This window comes from Haemaphysalis longicornis, unplaced genomic scaffold, assembly GCF_048455015.1.
Source record: "Haemaphysalis longicornis isolate Haplotype H1 unplaced genomic scaffold, Haemaphysalis longicornis Haplotype H1 scaffold_9, whole genome shotgun sequence".
Classification (NCBI taxonomy): domain Eukaryota; kingdom Metazoa; phylum Arthropoda; class Arachnida; order Ixodida; family Ixodidae; genus Haemaphysalis; species Haemaphysalis longicornis.
The window spans coordinates 144,942,769-144,964,490 of record NW_027526460.1 but is presented as its reverse complement, the minus strand read 5'-3'; the positions used below and the strand labels follow the sequence as shown (position 1 = coordinate 144,964,490).

The 21,722-nt window shown below is 46.4% G+C and overlaps 1 protein-coding gene across 1 annotated transcript in view; it reads left to right on the top strand.

Annotated features, from left to right (window-relative positions):
* LOC144151629 (complement C2-like) overlaps positions 1 to 20,596 on the top strand; it is a 52,874-nt gene extending 32,278 nt beyond the window's left edge. Inside the window, exons 5-8 of the mRNA XM_077682740.1 lie at positions 5,864 to 5,996; positions 10,673 to 10,795; positions 13,693 to 13,896; positions 20,255 to 20,596. Of these exons, the coding sequence (XP_077538866.1) occupies positions 5,864 to 5,996; positions 10,673 to 10,795; positions 13,693 to 13,896; positions 20,255 to 20,280 (486 nt within the window). The 3' untranslated portion in view covers positions 20,281 to 20,596. The remainder of the gene's footprint in view (positions 1 to 5,863; positions 5,997 to 10,672; positions 10,796 to 13,692; positions 13,897 to 20,254) is intronic.
* Positions 20,597 to 21,722: the final 1,126 nt, after the last annotated feature.

The window sequence follows — 21,722 nt, the reverse complement described above, 5'->3', positions numbered from 1 at the left end:
TTTTTAAAACAACGAAGAAGTCGGTGTTTAAATCCCTGTAGCGCGAGGAATCATGCCGTTGTTTCTCGCTCAAAAACGAAACTCAGCGCTCGAGTAGCGCTGGAAGTCTTGAGCGAACGCAACGTCGGCTGGTGACGTCTTTCAATGAATGTGGCGGCCAATTCGAAATGTAAGTTCAATTTTCCCTAGCTAGGAAGCCTCAGCATGCAGCCACAGCAGCGAAAGCCCTCCCCGCCCACCAAACAAACCGTTCCTTTGTCTGATGCGCTTTCTAACACGCAGCGATTATAAACGAACAGCAGATAAAAGTAAGAAAAAAAATTATAGCACCTCCCCGAGGGGGATTGTTAGGATGGAGAGCATAACGGACTGACTGGCGCTGTTTGAAGGGGCGCCAGACAGTTCGTTGGCAGATTCGTTGGCGTCCATTCAGCACATCGAGACGGCGCTGCGCAAATCAACCGAAGAAGCAACTGATCCAGCGGCGCACGAACGGGGTATATAAAGCAACTGCCACGGAGAAGAGGATGAGAGAGAGTCGCGCATGCGCGCTTATCGCACAGCTTGCGGATGAGACGCGGAGGGAAAGCGCGTAGCGCACAGACAGCGTGGAGAGGAGGAGGGGAGAGGAGGGTACAAGAGCGCGGTAGCAGCTGCCGTGGAGAGGAGGAGGAGAGAGAGGCGCGCATGCGCGCTATCACACAGCTGGCGGGGTGGAGACACGGAGGGAGAAGCGCGTCGGCGCACAGACGGCGCGGAGAGGAGAAGGGGAGAGGAGGGTACGAGCGCGCGTTATCGCACAGCTGGCGGGTGCGGACGGACGGCGCGCGCCGACGACGCGTGACAGGCCGCCGCTATAAGATGCTCTGCATCTAAAAAATGAACGGATGGTGACGTGTCACATCTTGCACGTCTGGTAGCCACGTAAGATGTGGCCAAGAGAATAATAAAAAAAAGAAAAGCAAAACTGTCACCAACGCCCACTAGGGCTCCCGAAACGAGCGACCGTGTTGTGGGCAATTGCAAGCATCTTTCTTGCGCCTACCAACGAAAGAAAAGATAACGCTAGCCGTGGTGTAAGGTGAGTGTTGATCATTGAAAAAATGCAAGAGGCGATGGCGTTGATATCAGCTGATTCCCTAGCGTGGGGAATCACCAGAGCCTTCTTGAATTGGGCAACACAGTCACTGCAACACGGCATCAGCGGATGTTGCGTATGCACTAGACTTCTGGCGCACCATGTGCGCTGCGTTTGGGTTTCATGGGGGAAAAATAATTGATTTTCGGAGGCTGCAGGGCTCTACAGAGTGTATTTTCCTTTGCTTTAAAAACTGATCGGTTATCGTCGCCTCCGTGGCTACAAACTCGCCATTGGCAATAACAGCCAAACTTCGTTAATCAAAAAGTTCATTAGACATTTTTAGGTAATTAAATATGTAATTCGCATGTTTCTTATAACGGCTGACGTCCGCCGAACCTGATAGCTTGTTCCTTAAGAGAATTCCTATTTTTCTTGAAAAGCCTACCTTCAGGAATTTTCGAAAGTGTTCACTGAAACACCCTGTATATTTGCCGTCATGTGAATAAAGAACTAGTTGGAAGTTAACGCTCGTCCGTGGGTATTCTTTCCGTCCCGTGTGTTTATACTGCGCTACATTTGATCACTAAGAGGTTTGTGATATGTTTTGAGCATCACATCAATACCTCGCTAGGTACTCGTCGAATCTTTCGGTACCGCACATTAAAGCTAGTGCCCTCTCTTCGACTTGCACATAGCGCTGCTTCGTTTTGGCCAATGACCTTGAAGCAAACGCTCTGAGCCGGCGCCAACCATTACGCTGTTTTCGGAAACGGGCGGCAGCGAGATCAAAGGACAAGGTGTCCGCCGAAAGAATCGAGGGAAACCGTAGATTGTAAATAGCCGTGCACTTTGCTGAACAGATAAAAGATTTCAAACTTTCGAAACCTGTGTTCTGAGCAGGACCTCAAACCCAATCGGTCTCTTTGTGTAAAAGCACACGTCGCGGGGCTGGGACTTGAGCCAAGTTCGAGAAAAAACGGCCTGGATACCCATACAAAACGGCCTTCGACAAAACGTTCGACAAAACGGCCTGGATACCCTACCCATAATACTGCGCAATTGCAAAATTCAGGGGGTCTCTTGAGCTCTTGAATTGCACCGAGTTTGGCCCGACTCGGCTGTTCGCCTTCCTCACTTAGAAGGTGGCCCGAAAAGATCATGCTTTGTTCGCCAAACGTCAACTTCGTTTTGTTTAGCGCAACGTTAGACTGAGCCAACCTAACTACTACATTCGATAGCCAAGAGTCCTGTTGCTTTTTTGCTGTCCCCAAATGTGAGGATATCGTCTATCAGGTTAACAACGCGAGGATTGCCTGTCAGGATTTCCAACATTCTCCTTTGAAAGTTCTCTGGGGCTGAAGTAATTCCGAACGGCCGCCTAGTGAAACTCTAATCGCCCAAACTCGGTAATCAACGTGGTCAGCACTTGTAAGGTCTTGCTGAGTCGCACCCGGTGGAAGCGGGAATGTTCGTCTAGTTTGGAAAAGCGTTCTGCACCGTCAAGTAAGCCTAGTGCTTGGTCGACAGTGGACCACGTATACCTTTTTCACAAGACAAAGTTGCTCACTTGTGTTAGCTCGACACAGATCCTTACGTCTTCCAAAGGCTTTTGTACGGGAACAATGCCGGCACACCATTTGGTTGGCTTTCAACTTTCCGAATGATGCGCATTTGTTCCCCAGTATCAAGCTCTCGTTGTACAGGCTCCTGAAGCGGAAAAGAAATCCTGCGAGGTACGTTTATAGCAAATGATACTGCGTCTGGATTGAGCTTGATTGTATACACCCCGGGCATAGTGCGTAAGTTGTCGAAAACATGAGGGCACAAAACATGGTAGTCAGACTTTTTCTGAGCCAAACATTTAACGAACTTAATGACTCTTCATGCTTCGAGAGCTTGCAAACCTTGCATTACATGGCGCAAAGGACAGAAGAAATAACAAGTTTGCCGAAAAGGTTGTCCCTTCCAAAATATCTCTGCCTCAAACGTGTCCAGAACATTTACGTGGTCACCGCTACCGCATGTCAAGACCTCATGGCCTTTTCTAAGCTCGTAAGAAATCCCGGAACGGATGTTAGAATTATGGAATCTTCTACCCCTGAGTAAGAATTTGCTAAAAAGGCCACCGTGTTAATCAAAGAATACCTGAATGTAACGCGCTTTGGCGCCAGGCGCCTCGACCGCGCCTAGAAAGATTCCCAAGTGTCCCTTTGTACGGACGACAGTCGTACCTTTGGTTATGGGCCTGGGGAAGTCCTTCTGAGGCACATGTTATCGATGTGACCCTGCCTGCCGCACTTGAAGTACTTCTGCGGCCTCGCAGGACAGGCGGAATCCAACAGCGCCCGGCACGCAAATTTCGTCGGGCTTTTCTCGCCCACCCGTGGTTCGAGCTGGGCTCCTCATCAGTTCATTCCGTCTTTCAGCAGTTGGACTCGCTTTCGTTAAGTAGCAAGCATGAGCGGGACACGATGTGCCGCATCTATTTTCCCGTTGTCACTGGCCGTTGCGCGTATTTGCAGTAGCGGTTGCAATGGCGATTTGAAAAGGAGAGCAGACCGGAAGCAGATGGCGACGGTGTCACGAGAGAAGACAAGGCCGCCGCGAGTTCCGAACGACTCCGTCGATTTTGTGCGAGCAACTTTTCTTGCTCCACAGAACGATGTCAGCTGCGACGGCGCCCTCGATCTGCCATGAGAACATGATTTGGTTGCTCCCGATCAGCCACTGAAACGCGTCTTCCCCAAAACGAGCAAAAATGTTCTCCGAAAGTGCTCCGGTTCTGCCATTAGAAATTAAACGTTAGAATAGGTAAAACGAGCGTTTGAAGACGATATAGTGGGGCCCAAACACAAGACGCTTGCGTACGTAAATAACTGAATCTTCAGCCAACTGCTAGCGGCCCGCTTGCGTATCTTGCATGCGGCGCTGTCACGGCGAACAGGTCCTCCCGAGGCAGTATCACTGCAGTTATTCGATCATACCTTTACGAAGCTCCGCCGAGGACGATCCTCAGTGCAATTTTTCACCATCTATCACCAATGTCACGCATTTGCAAAGTAACTTTTAGCAATAGTCCTCATCTGGTGGGCGGCGAAGTTTTATCTGCTGCGGTATATGGAGCTCTGGTCTCCCCGTGCCGCAGACAGATACTCGCCGGGGTTGCGTTCGTAGCGTTCCCACCCGCAGAGACACTTCGCGGTTTTCAGCGTTATCTATATTTTGCAAACTATGCGCTATATCTACAAACTCTACAAAGCTCTTGTGACGTATGGCGACGATGGAGATTCGTCCCTACAAAGATACGCCGTGCCGCAGTGTCACTCGCACAGACGGCCGCCCCAACCGCCGAATGACCGGCGTCTTCCTTCAGACATGGAAACGTTGATTGGATTTAGCATTTAGGAGAACCCTCGAATAGCGGTGCCGTAGTCTTCAGTGCCAGATAGTCATACAGTCTCCGTCACGCACATAAAGTTACGCAACATGCTCTCTTGAATGGTGACGTAAATTCACATGTTTAAAAGGAAAGAAAAAACGACGTTTTTTGCTTGTTTGTAGAACCCCTGCACTACGGAGGGGTGTGATAATTGATATAGGCTCACGTGAACACGCAACTTGATGATTGTGCGCTTGGAACCGCGAGCTCCGGAAGTGGATTAGGGCCCCTTTCATGGGGTGGTGAAATCATAAAAAAACTGTGGTCAGCTGAAGACTACTCTTTCCGGTGATATTGATACAAACTTAGTCTCAAGCTTCGCAAAATATTGGAGATAACGAAAAACCCAAATGAAGCTAGGGCGACACCCAAGCTACTACCTGGCGATTTTTCTATGACGTCACAAAATAATGTGTGCGCAATTGGTGGCTGCCGCCAACGACGCCGCCGAGAAATATGACTGGGCGATTGTACTGGGGCCTCTGGTTTCGTTCGACCGCATCCCTTCAATGAGGACGTACAGCTACCCCAGTGGTAAATGTGCATTTAGGTATGACATATGTAACGGCACTTTCGCCAATACTACGACACTGGAGTTTGAAATTTGAAAGTTCTCAAAAGTCACTTGTGGTTTTTCAGTTCAGCAACTTCTTCACAGGCCGGAGCCAAGCTTAGTGACGTATTAGGGGCTAGTTCTTTAAAACTAAACAAAAGTTGTGTTTTCTCTTCATGGCCCCTTTTTAGGGACCCTGTAACACCTTTGATAACCGCTTGCATTCAATACTTCGCATGTGGCACCACTACGAAAGCTATAGTTATCGCCAGCACGGAGCGGCACTGCGTGATTTGCTAGTCGCAACAGATACGCCTTCCATTACGTCTTTTTTTTCGTGGGTTTTTTTGAACTTACTATCGAAAAGCGTTCATTGCTGCAACTGAAGGAAAACCGGCCAACAGCCGCTAAATGGCTTTAGTGACGTCATTCGAGCCGTCAAAGAACGTCAACACCGGGAAAGAGAGAAAAATCTTTTGAGCGAGTTTATAAGTTATTTGATGGGCATAAAGCAGTAATTTTGGCTAAGGTACTTTGCTACACTCCGATCTACATACTGGGTGTGTTGGGTGACCACTTTCTGCAAGTATTTATATTTCAAAAAAAAAGTTGAGAAAAGTGTTGTCGGGTCATTTTGGTTGAAAATGGAATAAAACGAGTGAACATTAAGCGTGGGAAAATCATTAGCCTATTTTCTGAGGTTGCACAAAGCTTGGTAAACACTATCGTGAAAAATTTAGCATTTGTAAACATCAAGAAATAATACCTTTCTCGCGCCTGTTTTGCACAGGTGACTGTGTCGGAACGTGGGAGCCGCATAGGAGCCATTGTTTTCGCAAAGGAAGCCGAAGAAGTAATCCACCTAGGGGAATGCATCAGCACAGAAGAAGCTTTGCACAAGCTGGACAGCATCAAGTACAAAAGTGAGAGCACTTTGTTTCCTTAAGCACTAAGACAGCACATGCGAATTATTCGGCGGTCCACAAAAGTTTGCGCTAAAATGCGCGTAAAGTGCTTAGGAAATCGGGCTAGATTCGCCCCTTCTTTTAATCTTATTCAGGTGTGACATCTAATGTAGAGTATTTGGTCTGCTACTATTAGTGAAAATATTTAACTAAACATTTTTTTTGTATTTAAAAACGGTCCATAACGTAATGATCTAAAAATCTGTTTTGTGGCCAAGGGTAACCAGTGTAAACATCAATTATCTACAATACTGATGATGAAAAGTGTATTTAACTTGATTGAATGAATGTGCGCTGCTCGCAGAAAACTTCTTACCTGCGGGATAAATTTTTGAGTGTTGCCCCAAACCGTGAGCATTGCAGATAACTTCAAACTGAATTTCTTTATGTCAATTCGCAAGTTATTATTCGCTCGAGGAGCAATAACTTTGCAGTATGTAAACACATGTTTCTGTAAAGGAAAAATTATGTACAAAAATTGCTTTAGGTAGCAAGAACCTTAAAAAGTAAGCTTGCGAAATAAGTCATCATCGCATGAACACTGCTTCATTCAAACCTTGAAGGATTCAATGTGACTTGCGCCTCACCCCGAGCTCACACTCACGGAGAATGTCCTCCGCCAATTATAGCCAGTACTTCTATGAGCCCAACGCGCAACATTTTCCCCATAATGCACACTGACATTGTGGCTCTTCCGCTTGGGACGATTTACTGAAGACAAGGCCGCATGCAGACAGTTCCAGACAAGCACATAGGAAATTACTACACTTCACACACCCGATTTTATGCACAAACAATCGTAAATACTGCTTCGAGTCACGCGCTCGCTACCGCACGGTGCGGGAGCGCCGGTAGACACCACCCCTTGCCCCAAATCTCAACCCCTAAGTTAAGCAGTGGGGTTCCGGGTGACCATCTTCAACCCGGATGACCAGTTACATCTGGTAGACCGGGCGACAGATGCGGCGCAGTCCCAGGGCTTCCTAGAGAGCGGAGGTGCCCACTCTGGCGTTGAGCAAAACAACTTCGACCGTTCCATAGGAAGCTATGGCACTAATAAACGTTTACTCTTCGCAGTTTATTGATAGTCAGTACAAGTCAACGTAGCCCACCTGCGTGCAGCTGAAGGCAAACGGGAAGATTTGCTGTATGGCACTACATTAAAAGAAATACTCGCCCAACGATTTGGTTTGATGTGTTCTTTAAAGAGCTGTTCCCTAAAAAAGGCGGAATTGCACTAAAAATGTCTTGACGATGGCAGTGGAGGTGCAAAATTGCAGGTCTCACTACCATCATCAGAACATTTTTTCCCTTTCCTACAGACGATGGTAATGAGAGGCACGATTTTATAACCCCTCTACCATCGTCGTAAACCTTTTCGTGCGATTGCGTCTTATTTGCGAATCAGCACTTCAAAGAACATATAAAACGAAATCGTTGCCCGATAATTTGTTTCAAAGTAGGACCGCAAAGCATATCTACACCTTTCCTTTCAGCAGCACAAAATTAGGCTCTAAGCACGCGCTAAATTAAACTGAATAACATTTGCTGGGTGAGTGACACACTTCTCTGTCTGCTTTATTCTTCTTCACTCTTGTGAGCCCTAAATACGTCCTATAAAAGTGAACGCGCTTTGCTTCTTCCGTAACTGGCATGCTCAGCTTGAACCTGTAGTCGTCAGTACGTGCCTCAAGCACTTTTTAAGTGGAAGGCCACAGCGTGTTCACTGGGTTCGCCTTTTTTTGGCACCTCCGTTGCTAGGTAACGCCTTTGCAAAGGCAAAGCGACTCACTTGCTGAGCAATATGTTATTCCTAGCTACCACAAAAGAAGAAGGCACGAAATAATTGCTGAGACAAACGTTCTTGCAAACATGGTTGAAGCTTAAGACACAGAGTGGGCGGCGACCATCGCTAGAAATTTGCGTGGTGCTTCCGGGACCATTTTCAATCGTCTTGTCTCCTGCGCGGCAAAAAATTACAGACACCACATCGCCCAATCTTGCACTATCGTCCACCAGAACCTGTAGTAGAGTTACCTTGCGGTTCCGTCAAAAACAAAAGTGCTCCTTGAAAGCCGTGCTGCGCAAGCGCGAGGAGCATTGCATTGCATTGGATTGGATTGAATTTGGATTGGATTGGATTGAATTGAAATTAAATAGATTGGATTGGATTGGAATAAACTGAATTGTATTGGAATGGAAATCGTTTTAGCTGCAGCAAGCACACTCACGGGTACATTATGGTAAGAACGACCCCCAGTGCTTCGCCCACTCGTCATGAATCGCTTTTTGGAGATGCGTGACTTTTTACGATTTGTCTTGAAGATACACCACTCCCCAAATGTGTCACGAGTGGCTTTGTCCTTGAAACAGCGTATATACGCATCCAGTCGAAGCGTGGGATGCACAGTCGGCGGCGGCGTTAGTCAGATGAATGGCCACCTCCAACCCCAAGCTAGTTCCTGAACGGCGCTCTCAGGGCCTCTGACTGACACATCTACCTGTCAAGGCGACGTAACCTTTTAACAGGGAAGTGCCACGTTATACACAACGCGTGGATTGTAACTAATAAACGGTGGCGTCCTTCTTAACCCAGATAAGGAAGGGGTACTTAAGGCCGTACCTTATGGGCACAATAGCTTCGACCCCATCAAAAAGATCGCCTGAACCGCCTTTTTTTTTGCCAGAAAAAAACTTCCAAGATGTGGTAGGCTATCAACAGCAATAAAAAGAGCAACCACTGTCATCTTACCTAAACAGACGTCTTGCATCCCAATTTCTTTGCACAAGAATGAATTTGTGGTGCGTGGTAGCAATTGATTCCCACATGTCTGAGAGCGCAGTAACAAATTTTTCAGGAAAGCCACAAAACAGACAAAATTATTTCGGCTCCCACGCATATTTAAGAATTCACGTACTGTAATTAAGCAGTTACAGCACCTGAATACCCAAAAATTGTGTGTGTGTTCTATCAAAAAACGGCGTTGTTACGTGGTGGAAAAGTACGTGGCTGTGAGCCCGTGTTTGTTTTGTACGTGCTCATACGAAGCGCTGGTGTAGCAGAGCTGTTGTCAGAACTTGGAAACTCGATTTATTGAAATCAAGCCGAGGAGAGAGATGGCTCTGATGGCCGATGGTTATTTACGTGAATTACCCCAAGTAAAGTTTGCATAATTAGGCATCCCACAGATTGAAGCCCTCTTAGGTGTTACTGCCGACGGCCAATCGTACACATGCATTCTTAGGATTGGCAGTTTGCACGAGCACATATGTGTTGGCAATAAACAGAGACACGAAGAAATGAAGAACGTCGGACGCAGTGGTGAGGCACGGACGGTGCGTCTATTACCAAGCACGGCCATACAATGCGCACAGGTGGTTACACAGCGAAGTTGCACCGTGCGGATGGTATTCTTACCTATGATACTCCTCAAATTATCTCTTCAACTCTTTTTCATTTTTAGGTTGCGTATTTGTGGTATTGTCTTTCGTTCCCGTTTCTACCCGTGCTGTCGCTGATTGTAAGCTGCCTGCTCCTAAAGTGTACGTGTGGCGCGTGGCCTGACCATTTCGAAGTAAAATGTGACCAGCGTGTGCCATTGCCTAGTTGACAGTGCTCCGTCAAATGCACCGACTTCCCCTGCCCGCCGTCAACGATTAATCTCTGCTTAACGCAGAAGCTCAATGCGCACCCGCTTTGCTACGAGTGAGGTAAACCTAGTCTCAATCTCTATCCTTGCTTCCAACTCCTCTCCAACGTGGGTTTTTCACTGAATGCTATTCGGGTTGCGAAAACAGGTTTTCCGCGTACACAGACGCGCGTAGGCTTAGCCATATAGAGCCCTTTTTAACACTTATACAGTAAGTTGATACCACAATTTGTGTATGCCAAATAAAGCCACACTCAATTTACTGGGCAGTCTAGCTCGAACCCGCGCTCATCTCACGGGCGTTCTGACTTGCCTGGAAAGAAGATAGTAGGGGGCTTCACTTGACATGAAGATTTTAAGGCGAGTTCGAATTATCCATTAAAGATTTCACCTATGTTCTTAGACCTCTGTCTGTCGGCCTCTGTTCTTCGCGTGTCAGTTAATGTGTGCTGTTCTGGTTTTTTACGCACTTTTAGATTTTTTACACACTTTGCACGTGCCCGCAGCCTTGTCTGTGACACGAAGCGTCATGTAACGGCGACGACAGGACGTGGTCTAGCGCGCACAGTGCTGCCTTCCAGATCCGATTGCCAGAGCAAAACAGTCTACAGGATAATTCAGTAAAGCCTGTTTCCAACGCAAGCCTCTCGTGGGAGGGTTACGACACAGGGTGATTCAGGAGGAAGAAATACATTGCAGGTAACTTGCCGTTTGTGTAAGCTATCGGTAAATGAATCATACCATGCAGGCGCACACACACTATATCAAGAACATACTACTAAGCCAAATAGTCAAGCGAAATTGTGCCGTCATTCAGTTTCATATATGACATACCCGCGCACAGCTACTTGGGTAGAGTAGGCTACCATATAAGCAATAAAACTGGTGCCAAAGAAACATATTAGCCTGTTTGGGTGTACCGCCACAAGCTGAGAATATAATGTGGTAGCTTATTATACTTGTTGCTTTTCTTTGGAATTTCAGGTGGCAATGGCACATCCATCCGAGCGGCCATAACTAGACTGAAAATAAGCATTGATAATGTTTGGGCTGCCCTCCACGGAACTCGCAAGACCGTACACTTCTCTGTCTTTTTATTCTCAGATGGTAAGCGCATACTTTGTGCGTCCAACATCTGTCACAGAGGCATGCTGTATTGAGAATGATACGTTCTTGTGAAGCATTAACCAATTATTTTTTTCCACAGGGGTTGTCATTTCAATTTCCGCTAAAATGTAATTTTGTCATGTATAATGTTGGACTGAAAAGAAGCTGGTAATATTTTAATTGGTAGTGAAGCAACGCGAAAATTTTCTGGAATTTTGGCGTCTATGCAGACGGTGTGAATGTAAAGGTACTTGAGATATGCACGCATAGTTTTTATTGCGCTGTATGGTATGTTCATCAACTCAGACCAGAAAAATGCTTTACTGTTGCCATGAGTGGGACCATTTATAGGATTACTTCAGTGCCCTTCTGGCGGCGGCAGTATTCATATAGGTCTCTGCTGCTTCCTGCCCGATGACTTTCCCGATAATATACTATATTCTCGCATGCTAATCTTTGCCCATGGCTGCAGTATCTATCATCCAAACTGCAGTAGGCACCGATGATCACATCTCCCTTTAAATTATATCAACATGAGTTCTAACAGGCGTGTTACATGGTTAGTCCCTACACATATCGTAGTCCAAGGTGGTCTCTTCTACGCGTAAGCGTGACAAAGCAACTTTCGACTATCACATTATTAGCACTCAACTTGATTTATAAGGCGTTACAGTGAAGGCCTTTGTTGAGTAACCATATCGACATCACCAGCGCCAAGTCTTCTATGTTATTAGGTCTCCTGAATCGGAAGTTGCGTTATGCTCCTTCTAACATAGGTTAACTTGCTTATGTAACATACGTTCGCCCACGGCTGAAGTTTGCGTCACCTATCTTGTCCCCGTACCATCACTACTTCATTAACGAAATTTAACCAATCCAGAACAGCGCTGGACGGTTTTTTTTTCACGCAATTGCAAGTACCCACCAAGTGCAACAAAAATTAAATATTCTTTCACCTCAACTATTACATCTCCGGCGCAACGTGGCTTTTTACACCTTTTCCACAAATACTTTTACAGTGCACCACACGTAATACTGTTCTGAGTAGCATGTCATGCAGCGTGATTAATCAACATAGTTTTTTCTGCCAGTATGGAAAACCAGATGCATTTAACTTCTCAGCACTTTCTCTGGCCATCAGACATTTAAATAACCTTCCTGATAGTGTTGCCGCCGAACCAAAGTACGTCACTTTCTATGACCGTCGTCAAGCTCACTTTTCCGCAATATTGTGTGAAGGGTTATGACTATTTTATGCAATTTTTTACCCGCATATTCGCGCTTGAAGTGCCTGTGTGCTAATGCCAGTATTTAGGTTGAACAGGCGGCATGTTGTTCTTTCGTTGCGCAAGATATGCACTTGTTATCTCAGTGCTTTACGTTCGTCTAGACAAGTATTTACGGCAGATTTCTTGTTTAATTTTTTGGAGTGTTTCTATTCGTTGCCTTACAGAATTCGTGCTATTATGCCCTGTTTCACATGTAATCCCTTTACTCAATGCCCTGTTAAGAATTGATATGTATTATAAATAAAATAAACCTTAACTGGCCGTTAACTGAAGCTGCAAGTCTTAAATACGAAGCCGATGTTATATCACGGGCAAAGGAACAGCAGTTTCTTTGTGTTCAGTTTGAGGAAGAGTGGAACTGTTCAGTACATGCAAATAATTTTGTTACGGCCATGGAGCGAGCAGTTGGATGCCTCAATAAAATATCTCACTTAGTTTCGTTATGATCAAAAAGGAACATGTATTACTCTCTATTCTACACAAAACTAACATACGGAATGGTCGTGTGCGGAACCACATCACAAATATTTACTTGTTGTCCAGCAAAAAAGATATTACGCTGTTTCGAGAATTTTAAGTGACATTGCATGAGCTTTCAGCTTCACCTTCGTTTTCAAAACACTTAATACTTCGACCTGACATGCTGTATTAGTTAAGATGTATCCCGGTGATACACAAAAACAAGTTGTATTTGGATAGCGAAGCAGAAAACTGTCACTACTGCTTTCTACGGCGACCGATAAAACGTTCATCTAAAACTAAGTATACTTACGGCGAATCTTCATCAACATACGAAGTACCACATGTCTCGAACCGGCCAGAAAATAATTCAAATTTACCCCTAGTGTGTTTATATAAAAGAAAGTGAGATATTACAACCAAGGTATGTCTCATATACTAGGCAATGTAATCATGTATTGCGTGTAGAAGCGAATTTTCATTGTCTAGGCATATGCGACAATCAGTGAACAAATGCGTCGTGTTCTATTGTTTTTGCTAGTAACATGTATTGTACAAAAAAATGTTTTGTGTATATCCTACAACTTCTCATTCCCATTGTTTGAAAATGTAAGGTTTTCTATATTGATTTTTTTCGCTGTATGATCGCAGTGTTTTAAAGGCGCAAGTAAAAACGCGGACACTAGAAGAAAAAAACAAACAAGAGAAATTAAGCGCAGCTTCCAAATAAACTTTATTAAAGTAACAAACAGCAATTTTATGTTATTCATGTGCCTTTAAAACCCTGTGATCATGTCGAACCAACTGGCCCACATCAACTGTTGCTAGTCTCTGTATGACTATATTATTTCTAAGCATGCCTAAGTAATTGAAATGTGCGGTCTGGTGTGAACTGCAATGGGTCAGGAGCCCTAGTCAAGCAATGAATTCTTTTAGCTCCTGCTCCTTTAGCGGGCATTGTAACATTGTCTGCTGAAAAATATCCTTTACGTATTTAAATTTTTCTTAAGAGAAAAAGTTTAAGTTTTTTCGTGGTTCTGCTCTCAGCATTCCCGTAATGAACATTTCTTGCAAAGAAATAGCTCATTTGCTTTGGCGGGCTAAGACCGCAAACACAGTTTAAAGTAGAACTATATCGCAATTATGCAGGTAAAGCAAACATTGGAGGCAGAGTGGACAAATTGCGCGTCAAAAACAAGCAAGTCGAGACTTACTGCATCGGCATCAGAGGAAACAAGGACATCGAGAACTTGAAGAACCTCGCTTCGAAACCTACCGATACCCACCTGTTCGTATTGCGAAACTCCGACGCTCTTCAAAGGCTCGCCCAGGAACTCACTACCGGCAGGATAGGTAAGGTGCCCTTCGTGTGAAGCTTATGTGAAAGTCGTGCTACTCACCTACGGCTTTTCCTCCTGTTGATTTCTCCAAAAGAAATGTCAGGTGCTTCCCGATGCAGTGAAATCTCGTTACTAGGAGTCCCACAGTAACGAATTTCTCGAATTTAGGAGTACTTGAAGAATCCCCGCCAGATTGCCTATATTTTTAATTTTAAAATATTTTAGTACTACGAATTTCAATATAGCGGATATTTCACAATGAAGCGCGTAATTTATTTTCCCTGTTATAATTGAGGAACAGACGTATTACGAGTACGGCTATAAGTAACAGCGCCGCAGCTCTCGTGTGAAACAGAAACCGCCGTTTATCTGTGTATATCCCGTGTGCAGTAGCTATCATCCTCTCCATGTCCAGTGCCAATAGCTTGCGCCACCACAAAGCTGTGGTTTAATGTAAGTAGCTTAGCAGGCCTCGTTTTCCTCTTTTTTCTCTCGTTGTGTTAGGTATCGGTGGCCCGTCGGTCGTTCTTCGCGCTAATCACTTGTGCGAATAGGTACTTACTTCTCTCCGCAGCGCACAAATAACGGGTGAAAGTGGAGGATAACGCAGGACAAGCGCTGAGTGAAACAGGAACATCAGCGCTTTTCCAGTGTTGTCCTCAACTTTGTCACGCTATTTGGGCGCTGCGAAGGTGAATCTGTACCAACTAGCCCGGTTTTCTAAGGTACTTATTTGTTGCGGGTGATTTTGCTGTGAAGTTCGTGCGAGATCTAAAGATAAATGCAGCTAGCGACCAAGACAAGAAGTAGCAAGAGCAGCCATCGTCTTTTGTGACGATGAAGATGAGGTCGTGTTGAGCATTGATGTTTTAGTGCTCATGAACAAAGACCTCACTTTCATTGCTCGGTGCAATAACGTATCTGATGAGGTATTGGACAGTGTGGATTATGTCGAGGCGTTTCTAATCGGTCGTGAATGCTGTAGCCACCAAACAAAATAACTCATTTCTTAAAATGAAGCAGCTTTGGAGTCGGCGCAACATCTTTGTTCGAGAGTTTGCTTGTCTGCACACGTGTATACTACTAGCGTACGTCATTTTCATTCCTTGTTCAAGCACTGGTTCATAACCGCCAGTTTCTCATTACAACGATATTTCAAAATAACGAAAGATTTTCGGCGGTCCTTCGTGATTCGTTATATCCACATTTGACTGTGCACCGTTGTGAGAGTAGCGCAGCCAAAAGTTATACCAGCTGCTCCCCGCTCAGCAACCAAATCGAACATAACAATTAGCACCGTGTTCGTGCTGTTTGTTTCACCTAGTGGGCTATCCAAGGAACGCTATCACAAAAGATGTATAGTGTACATGAGCGGCCCAGAGAGCAAGAATGTCCGGCACCGCCTTGGCGGTGAGTGTCCCCGGATAGGTTGTTTGGAGATGCGGAAAGCTATTTCAAGGGTCCCTGAAAAAGCTTTCGCCGATACATGGGTGTTCCCATTTTCAGGTACACCAATTTCCCTCTAATCAACTCCTTCAACAATTTCGTCAAAAGATTGAGTGATAGCGGCGTTATTGCAAATCAAAACATCGCATTTTCGTCCGCGCCACGATTGACCCTCGTTTCGTCCACCTCCTCGCAGCCCGAGGGCATAACTTCCCATGATGCCCCGCTTCTCAGTGACGTCTTCTAGAACATCCGGTTGGGGCGTCGTCTGCTACTGCGGTATTCCGTGCCGCAGCCTCGCTTTGTGACGGGACTGTCTGAATTTTCGCGTGCAGTTTGGGCCATTTTTGATCATTTTGTGCATGAATTCTGCACTCTGCTTACGGCTGGAAAAGCTGACGGAAGGCATAGGGCGGGACATACGTGAGTCTCAAATATCTGAGCAAATGCCTAAAGAATCGCACCAAATTTGTTAGACTGAGCACGTATACATGCTTTCCGAGCCTACGTCTGCTGATATAATGCTTAATTGGCCGCTCGTTCGCGCCAATTACCAGCTTGGTCGTGTTGTGGTGACCCCATGCGCGTGCTTACACAGGCACTTTTACCATTGCATTCCGTTATTCTGCTTTGTTCTAAACATTTACAACCGCAATAAAAAGCTGCGGAAGCGTCGCATGGTACGGTACAAGCACTATTTTTAGAGTGGGTCGGGCATTTCAATTCCCCTTGCCTCCCACTTACTGTCCGGCAACCTCTTACGTGATTCTGTGTTCATCACCGCCTAGACAAGTACACCATAACAGATATTGCGAGCGGTCTCAGAAGGGTACTGTCAGCTGCGGGGCCGTTGTGCGCCTGCCTCTTTTTCGACTGTGCATATATTTGCGCAACACAATTATTGCACCCTCGCTTTTTATCCCGATGGCCTGGAGACCCTTGTAGCTCTCTGAAGGCTGTTCTTCCGTTTTTATGTGCTCAGGGACGCCAGTTTGATACACGGAGGGTTCAGTTGCCGGCCGCGTCCCTATAAATCCCCCACTTCTCCCACTCCTCAAAGCTTACCTTGTGTCTTGTATAAGTGATGGGAGAAAACAATCTTAACGCTATATAAAGACATCTGATGTTACAAATTACACACATTAGTATTTTGCCCTCTGAAAGTACAATTACGTTTTTATATATACAAAGCGCGAATTTAAAACTGAACGAATCGTACCTGTGACTTAAAACGATGCATTGACGTTTGATATGATAGTTCAACAGCTCAACCGAAAAGTTTTGTTTTGGAGCCGGGAATACGATTCCCAAACCATGCCACTCAGAAGGCATAAAAAAAGAAACAGCAGCACCCTCCGGGGTTTGAACGAGCGGATTTGATAAAGTGGGCGCGCGGCATTAGTCTACTACATTCAAACACGGCCTTTGTGTCATAGCAGTGTTTTATATATGATTTCAAGAATTCGTGGCTGGTTAACTGAACAGTTCTTGAATATCAGTTGCGCAGTAAGGTTTCATAAAACCCCACCATAGCTGACATCCGGCAACAGCATTGTTCGGGCTGCGACTGCGATTTTGCTTTGAGGGAAATGTGCTCGCCGCGCTTTTTTTTACGCTTTACTCTAAAACCTTTGGTCGATATTATTTCTTGTTACGTAATAAACCTTCTCTAATTTTGTTCGTGATATTACCTCAGCTTGTGGTTTCTACAATCGTTGCTGGTCGCACACTAAATGCAGTTTGCCACTCCTGGAAACGAACTGTCGCAAATGCGAACGGATGGATCGTCGTAAGCCGACATACGGATCGTATGTGTTGAGCTGTATGAACTTCGCACACCTTACTATGTTTATTACACTCTAGGAGATATCAGGACAGAGCCGCATTCATTACGGCACTATTGTTGTCGGGGAGCACTTTTCGCTTCTCGATCGCTTCCCGACGCGGCCGAGCGGTCGTCGTCATCGTCTTTAGTCGGCTCGCCGGTCCCACACCGCCGACTTTCGATCGGCCGGCGGGTTCTTCTCGACGTCTGCGTCGTGTGCCAAGGCGGTTACCAACTCGCAAGGCGCCGTCGCCATCGTCCAGCAATCCTCGTGCCGGCCTAGCCAACCCTACTGAACGAGAAGCGCGAGAAGAGAGTAAAAAAATTGGTTCCAATCCACGCTGTGAAGGTGGTTGGAAAGAAAAGCTTTAAACGACACCCACAACAATTGCCTTTAAAACGTCACTTTAATTCGCACATATGGCTCTACAAAGGGTGAAACCAAAGATTCTGCCAATCGTTACCTGGAATTCGCGGGGTCCGCGTGTCGGCAGCAGTGTTGGCCACGGTCGGGCTAGAGCGGCAGACGACGCTGGGCTACAGAGGAACCTAGCCATCCTGATGTGCTAGCTCAGGGCGACACCACCGCGCGAATAAGCGCGGTCGCCGAAACAATTCGGCATGCGAGCTTGGTGATTCCATCATCATCATCATCAGGAGCAGCAGCAGCAGCATCATCATCACCAGCCTATCTACGCCCGCTGCAGGGCAAAGAACTCTCCCATTATTCTCCAATTACCTCGGTCCTGTGCGAACTGCGACCAATTTATCTCCACAAACTTCTTAATCTCATCTGCCCATCTAACTTTCTGCCGCCACCTGCAACGCTTGCCTTTTCTAGGGATCCACTCTGTTACCCTCAATGACTATCGGTTATCTTGCCTTCGCATTACATGCCCTGCCCACGTCCATTTCTTCTTCCTAATTTCTACTAATATGTCATGAACACGCGTTTTATCCCTGACCCACTGCGCTCTCTTTTTGTCCCTTAATGTTACACCTGTCATCTTCTATTCCATTGCGTGCAGAGTCGTCCACAATTTAAGTTGAACCCTCTTAGTCAGCCTCCAAGTTTCTGCCCCGTAGGTGAGTACCGGTAAGATGCAGCTGTCATACACTATCTTCTTAAGGGACATTGGTAGGCTTCCATTCATTATCTGAGAATGCCTGCCGAATGCACTGCAGCCCATTGTTATCCTTCGAATTATCTCTGCCTCATGCTTGGGATCCGGGGTCACAACTTGGCCTAAGTAGATATATTCGCTTACTACTTCCACGGCCTCGCCCCCTATCTCAAACCGCTGTGCTGTCCCGAGATTCCCATTTATATGATTCCCATTTATGTGATTCCCATTTATATGGATTTAAACTAGTTAGTTTAGTAAGATTGAGAACTGCGAGAAAGCTGAGGCAACTTTTCTAATCGCCATTTATCAGAACCAGTTGCTCCTTTCGCCTTTTGTAATGCCTCTTAAAGCACAACCGAATTGGTGCTCACAAACTTAGAACGCGGAGTCCCATTCTTGGCAAGCAGTGCTCAATGGGAAGCGTTTCCTACGGTGAGGTGTCTGTAAGTTTTCCCGCCCTGAAAACCAAAGCTTAAAATATCTTTCCCGGGCCTACAGTTAATCTGTCAGGTCCGGATTACCCAGGAGGGGCTGTCGAACCGGTAATAAGGCCGTGCAAAGGATCCGCGCAATAAACGCGAAGCTGCGCCAAAACAGGCCCCAAACAACCGTCGCTAAAGTAGACGACAAAGCCGTCCGGCCGACGCACCCTCTGGTGTGAACAGGCACCTGCGCGCGGACAACGCTGGGTAACAATTCTCCGCGCCATCTGCAATATGCTCCGTCAGGGAAAATCGCCCTCCACCTCCCCACCCGCGTTGGGAGTTTCTTGTCGTGCACGCCACAAAGGAACCATTATGTGTAGAAGTGGAAAGCTTTGCTTTAAAAAAAGATACATATGGGCGAACACGATCGCGTTAGGCGTGCAGCGGGAAGCGCTATTTACCAGTAGGCGCTGCGGCACCCGTGGACGCTGAGCAGACGACGGTTCTCTTCGCCAGAGGGAAGAGAAAAAGCGGTCCAATTGCAAGATTTCGCTTCGTGATGCGTATGGGAGACTTGGTCCCGTACACAGAAAACATGCAAAACATGCAGGTAGTGGTGGGAACGTGACAGGAGATTTTGCAACGAAAGTGTGAGCTTTCCGCTGCCCGTAATAATGTTGTACTTGGCGCAGACGATGTTGACCACTCAACCTAACGGTAGCGCTAATTCATATAGTGTGCTCAAACGCTTTACATACACAAACGCTTCACAGTGAACTACATAGATAAAAATGTAGGGACGTCGCGGACGAAAGGTTACATGAAAGTGGCGAGCGGGATAAAGTAATTAAGAAGAAACTTTGGTGAAAAAGGTGGTCGCTACCTTGTCGAAGTTTTCGTGTGTACCCTACCATCTTCCCAGTTTTACTGCTCCCTGTATGTATGTTTGTATGTATGCATGTATGTACGTACGTGCGTATGTATGTATGGATGAATGTGTGTGTGTGTGTGTATGTGTGTGTTTGTGTGTGTGTGTTTGTATCTCGATTCAGCCTTCCGGGGAAAACCTCAAGGAATACTTCAACGACAGGTTTACACATCCAAAAGATTTCCAAAGAAACAAAACTGGAGCCACACTTTGTTCTTGTCAACATAGCTCTGCAAAATGAGGAGATTAGGCATATTTGAGGAAAAACATCAGTAAATTAGCGTTGTTTGCAGTGTCTTTTAAATAAACGTACGAGAGTGATTGACTTTTGCGATAGGAATTAAAAAGTACCGGTTGAAAACAATACTCTGGCGCAAAAATACAGCGGGAGCACTTGGCAAGTCTCGACCTCGAACAGCATTTATGTCCAACAGTAACGAAAGACTCTGGTTGATGTTGCACGGGCCGTGGAACGGGTAAATAAAATCAATTTTCTTTAGGATCACTCGGCGCGTTTACCCTAGAAAGAGCGAAACGGAAGAGGGAACAGGTTACGAGACGTTGCCTAATTGGAGCAGCCTCTTCTCTTTTTCTGATGTACATTTTGTGTGATTTCGCAGGTGGGGATCTGGAGTTGGGGCCATAGATGCAAAAATAGCCAATACGCCTTCTACATTGACGTTTCGTGCTACGTACCCTGGATCGGAAGCCACCTAGACGCCGACGCTCCCGCCGATGCTGAGGCTCGTGGAAATGATGCAGCCGACGCCATGGGGGACCAGCGGCCACAGCAATAGACAATCCCCGAATGCTGCAGTACCGAATGCTTCGGAGGATCCTGCACTCCCACCTAAAGCCAAGCCCCTGTGCTGAAGTACCGCTGTCATACCAGAACATCAGCTAAGCGCGCAAACTGTGCAAGTATATATCCATGTGCAAGAAAATAGAGTCAGTATATTGAGCGCGCTGTGACAAACTGCAATTTGCCCTAAATGCATAAAATTGCATGGTCTACAAATTTCAAACACTCTAATGCAGATTTGTTTTTTCGGGGAATAAAGCTCAGTTAAGAAGGACGTAGCAGTGTACAAACCTCGAGGCACCCCGCCTGAGGGCAACGTATAATTAAGTGGCCTACATTACCCACTGCCCCGCACGGCGCACCTTGAGCAATCTTGGTGACGGTACTGGCGATACCGCGGACCCCGAGCCCCCAAACATAAGCTGGATCCAACCGTGGCGATGTGTTTATAGCTGGGGGGTTAGAAACCACGAACGGTGGCCGTCGGAGCCTTGGTCAAGCTCCGGCCGATGGGCTCCCTGCCTGTCTACCAGGCAGGGAGCTTCGGGACCTCTTTGACTACCAGGGTAAGGTCAAAGGAGAAAGTACCCCCGTCTCCCTGCTTTTATACTATGCTATATGGCATTTTCAACCCCCCCCCCCCAACCGTGATCGGCCCCCTAAAAGGGGCCGCACCGAAGTATCTTTTCCTTTGCTGCCTTCTATCTCGCTCCCAAAGCGAGATAACTACCCTCGTTTTTTGGTCATTGAATCTGTGGACAAATCGAAGCCGGTTTCCTCTCAATCTGTATTTCTTGTTTCTAAATACCTTGAAGGTATCATCGGCAAAACATATGACGCCAAAAAGCTCAGAACTGGTGAAGTGAGTTGAAGTTAAAACTCAGCAGCAATCCACAATCCTCCTGAAACAAACCCGCATGGCAGATCTGGAGATCAGGGTCACACCCCACCGCCGCCTCAACAGTTGTCAAGGTGTGATCTCTGAGGCAGATCTGATGTCTGACACCGAGGCCGACCATTTGGAAGGCTTAAGGGATCAGGGCGTCACGGCTGTAAAGCGCATATCAATACGCCGCGATGACAAACAGGTAGCAACTAGACACATTATCTTGACCTTCGATCGATCCACCCTTCCCGAATTCATAAATGCCGGTTACATACATTATTGTGTCCGCCCATACATCCCGAGCCCACGGCGCTGCTGCTTCAAGTGCCAGCGGTTTGGGCATGGCACTACCGCCTGCCGTGGTCGACTAACATGCGCCAAGTGCGCACAACACGATCAT